Here is a 4,228-nt window from a genome sequence, read left to right on the forward strand (position 1 = left end):
CTTCTATGACCTTAATTGGTATGTGTATACCTAATTTCTAATTTGTATGCCTGTCGGCGAAACATAGCGTTCTCAAATACTTTTTGTACCTATCCAACACTGTTATCTATGTTTACAAATAAATAATTTGTCTTGTCTTAATAAAACGGACAAAAGAAAATAATTGTATGAGATTTTGGCGACACTTTTTTCTCGTATCGAAAGAGATTGCGATTCTGAGTGGAAATAATATAAAAATTCTAAACTTTAAAATTCAAGTTCTGGGTACTTTAAACAGAAATGCCCTAATATGTTAAGTAAAAATTTCAGGTACATTGTTAAATTACTTAATGAAATATTAAATTAATCAATATAATTATTAAGTAAGTTTACTCTAAGTATACTAAATTGGTAACAATTTTACCACAATAAATTTCGGTATCACTGGTAGTAGTACCCACTACCTGTAATGAACATGTCCCATCCCTACGCTTACACGTGTCAGCGCGCCATGTTTGGAACGACCAATCGCAACGCCGTGAGCACCCCTCCCGCACCTCACAGTTTGGTGATTTGCGTCGGGAGCAAAATGGCCAATATTAGGTTTCTAGAGGCGGTGTTCTGTGGGTAGGACAGACAAGACCACGTGGATAGTGGGGTGCTCCGATTCGGATTTTGGTTAGTTAGACTTAAAAAAGTGCGTTTAAGTCTTATTTTGAAAATCACGAATTTCATTATACCGAGTTTACAAAAGATTGAATTTCTGAATACCGAATTACTTTATTTCCGATCGGTCAATGATTTTTCGGAATAGACAAATTCGGAAAAAATATTTTCGGATTTTTTCTAATTCGGAACTTTAAGCTTTCGTCCATATGTAAATCGGATTTTAATCCGGAGTATTCGGAAATAACACAGTCGTGATTTTCTTCTTTCGTGGTTTTCAAAGTCGTAATTTCGATATTTCGGACATGTAAAAAATCGGGATTATGAAAATCGAGGTTATGAAAGTCGGAAAAACATATTTCGGAATATTTGGGTGTTCCCAATGGAAAGTATAGTCCAAACCAAACTAGTGCAATGCATCTCGTTCACTAGAGTCAGACCAAGAAAAGTCTGCAGCGGATTTGATAGCCCACGCAGTGCACGTGTTATTTTAAACGTCAAACTTCTATGAAATTATGACGTATAAATAACACTTACACTGCGTGGGCTATCAAATCCGCTGCAGACTTTTCTTGGTCCGACTCTATCTCGTTTTGATAAAAGGCCAAACACACTACCGCGACGCACCGCAACCGTGGTACAGTGCGGTAGTGTGTTATGGCTATTACGTGGAAAGGAAAACTGTTTGAGCTACAGTTAAAATTACCGGAAGCTAGGTCGCTGAACCATGATTACGGCATTTTAAATAAAAGCCTGATTAGGTTATGAAGTCATGTAAAAAAAAACTTTGAAACATGTTCGAAACGAAAATAAACACTATAAACAGAGTGATTTATTAGTCCTGTCCTGTGCTTTAATTCACTTGAAGTAGTAGAAGTTACGAATTTCAAAGAATTCTAATATTATTTACTAAACATGGAAAGTAAACACGAAGTACCAACTGATCAAGCTGATATTTGTATCAACAGGCGAGTGAAATTGCTGCATTTCAGTGACGGCGTAGAAGAAGTTATAGAACAACAAAATGTTAGCGAATTAGATGCTGCACCCAAGCATGAAGAAACCGTTGATCCGGTAAGTAGTTTTTCTCTATTTAACTTCAAAATAAACTAGAAATTCAAGGATGCATTGGATATTTTCTTTGGTGAGATCAGCTCCAGTCAAGGTCTTTGTAAGTACTTATTGAATATTGGATACAAGTTTCGATGCGGTCAAGGCCTTTGAATGTTTGATTTAGCGATGACTAATATTTGTCGCTTTATTAGGTTTCTAGTGTTGAATTGCGCATTAGTTGAGCATTATTGACTGATTTTTATAAGGATGGTTCAACCAGCTGGTCGCTAGTGGTGTAAAGCACTACAAATGTTTAATTTTAATATTGGAGAAATACTTGGATGTTGTAGCTTTAATAGCGCCTTATAGGCTCACAAATTGCGACCTATTCAATGTAATAGTATTTGATCTTAGAGCATTTAATAACTGGAGTCGCCGAAAAACTTGCACAATTGTGCAATCTTTTTATGGACTGACATGGCTATTTGTATGTTACGTACAAATCATGTAGAAATAGCAATACATTTGACGTCCCCTCCCCCACTAAAATCGGCAGACTGTTTCGTACAGAAAATGACAGCCATGCATGATGTCTCCAGTTACTAACCATACCAGTATTTGATACAATGTACTACATAGGAAAAAAAATTAATATTGTTAGTCAAAATACTAATTTTAATTTTTTATAACTTCCTAAATAATTGTATATTCCACTTAAATTTCAGAAATCCCTGGACTGGGGTCCATGGTTCTCTCACTATGCCTGGAAATCCGGCACCAAAGTCCTCAATGCTGTAGATTACGCTGGTGAGTCATTGGCCAACTTCTTCGGTATCACCACACCTAAGTACCAGATAGAGATAGATGAACACGAGAGGGTAGTCGAAGAGCAGAGGAAGATGGAAGAGGATTCTGTTGGTTGGGTGCCGAAGAATGGCGGTGGGGATGTTCCATTGGTATTGACGGAACCTATAAAGGAAGTTGAGAAACCAGCGGAAGTATAGAACAGAAAAATGTACATTTAATTGTAAAGTTTGGGTGTTACATCCATCTCATGAAAATTAAGAAATGCATTATGAAACACAATTATCTTATTAAATAGGGTGCAATGTAGTGATAAAGTTTATGTGTTGTTTTCAAGGGTGTTTTTTATATCAGATTATTTATTGCACAATACATAAATGTCATAAAGATTTTATTTAGTTAATGAATTAGTAAGGTTATTTCATAAAGATTAATTACTGTCAATATATCTATATTAACCATTTTATAATTGTGGTAAAGATTTTATTTAGTGTAAGGATTAATCTCACAAATAAAATTAAAAACATGTTTCATTGAAACCATGTGGCATTTTGAAGCAGAGGTGATAAATATTTTTATTTTTCTTCTGATTTATTGTGTTCTTTAAGTTTCATAATTTAAGAGCTTTAATATAATTTACTAGTCTAGTAGTATTATTTATTATAACTTGATATACATTATTGATTGCCTGTAAAATTTGCAATATTATATCAATAGTATTAGCTTGTAAATTAATAACAGCATTTTGTGCACAACTTCACAAAAATAAGGATTTTAAAATCTGCAATGATTTAGTTTGCACTAAAAATATATCGAAATATGGTGTATTTTTTTATTGTTTGTAATAAAGTTGTAATATAATTTGTCTTTCATTTAGATCGATATCTAGATTATCCAAGTGGCTTAATGAGTTCATTCGTCGGGGATAGTGCAATACCGCATTAATAACTAAGGGTGGTCACCAACTCACCAGTCCAATTTCTTTGTCCAATATCAGTGCGTCTCACTTTCTCATTAAAGCAAAATGTGAGACGCAATACACATTGGACAAATTGGATAGGTGGAATACGACCCTAACAAATGCAGTAAGGTCCAATTAATAAAAAAAAACTAATAAGAAACAATATTTCTAACTATAACGCCATCTAACGGGCAATAGCTGTCGATGCCTAAATCTATCTCATACTAGGTCGACAACTAAACGTTACAATCAATTTTCGTTAGATGGCGCTAATACTCATTCATAACGTCCTTAACCTGTCGGCAAAAAAACTCGTGAAGTTGTGAATTGTACTTATTTAGATGTATTTTATTGTAGACTATGTTTTTCTTTTGGTTTTAGTAAAATATTTAACAAAATAGCATTGGTAAATAAATTAAAAACGTTGCATGCGCTCATAGCATACGAAATTACTAACATCAAACATACGTGTTTTTTTTGTAAGAGATAGGTATTTAATATTCCGAGAGTTGGTTCAAATAATACATATTTTAATCGTGGTCAGACGTCAGCTCCAGATTGTTCGGTACTTTCGGGCCGTGAGGTCACAACTACACATGCATACAATTTAGCCTTTCGTTTGAATAAAGGCTCACGTTCAGCTAAACTTAACACTGTAAGCTAAACTCTCTTTCAATTCTTATAAGGTTGAATTTGCTCTAATTAAACCTTATGTTATAAATTACACCCCCATCGAAGCTTTAATAGTCGTAAGCGACGCCAATG

General features: G+C 34.3%; 1 protein-coding gene across 1 annotated transcript; it reads left to right on the forward strand.

The window, feature by feature from the left end:
* Nucleotides 1-1,506: 1,506 nt before the first annotated feature.
* On the forward strand, nucleotides 1,507-3,363 carry LOC134796782 (protein FAM177A1-like). The gene is made up of 2 exons (XM_063769003.1): nucleotides 1,507-1,719; nucleotides 2,424-3,363. Exons 1-2 carry the CDS (start codon nucleotides 1,561-1,563, stop codon nucleotides 2,700-2,702), a joined length of 438 nt encoding a protein of 145 aa, XP_063625073.1. The 5' UTR covers nucleotides 1,507-1,560; the 3' UTR covers nucleotides 2,703-3,363.
* Nucleotides 3,364-4,228: the final 865 nt, after the last annotated feature.

The sequence above is a fragment of the Cydia splendana genome, chromosome 14, assembly GCF_910591565.1.
Source record: "Cydia splendana chromosome 14, ilCydSple1.2, whole genome shotgun sequence".
Lineage (NCBI taxonomy): Eukaryota > Metazoa > Arthropoda > Insecta > Lepidoptera > Tortricidae > Cydia > Cydia splendana.

What these genes read in the sequence shown, in the direction of transcription:
- LOC134796782 (XM_063769003.1), top strand. Translation starts at nt 1,561, where the DNA reads ATGGAAAGTAAACACGAAGTACCAACTGATCAAGCTGATATTTGTATC. An exon ending in ATGAAGAAACCGTTGATCCG is followed by an intron (nt 1,720 to 2,423) that starts GTAAGTAGTTTT and finishes CTTAAATTTCAG; the next exon opens with AAATCCCTGGACTGGGGTCC.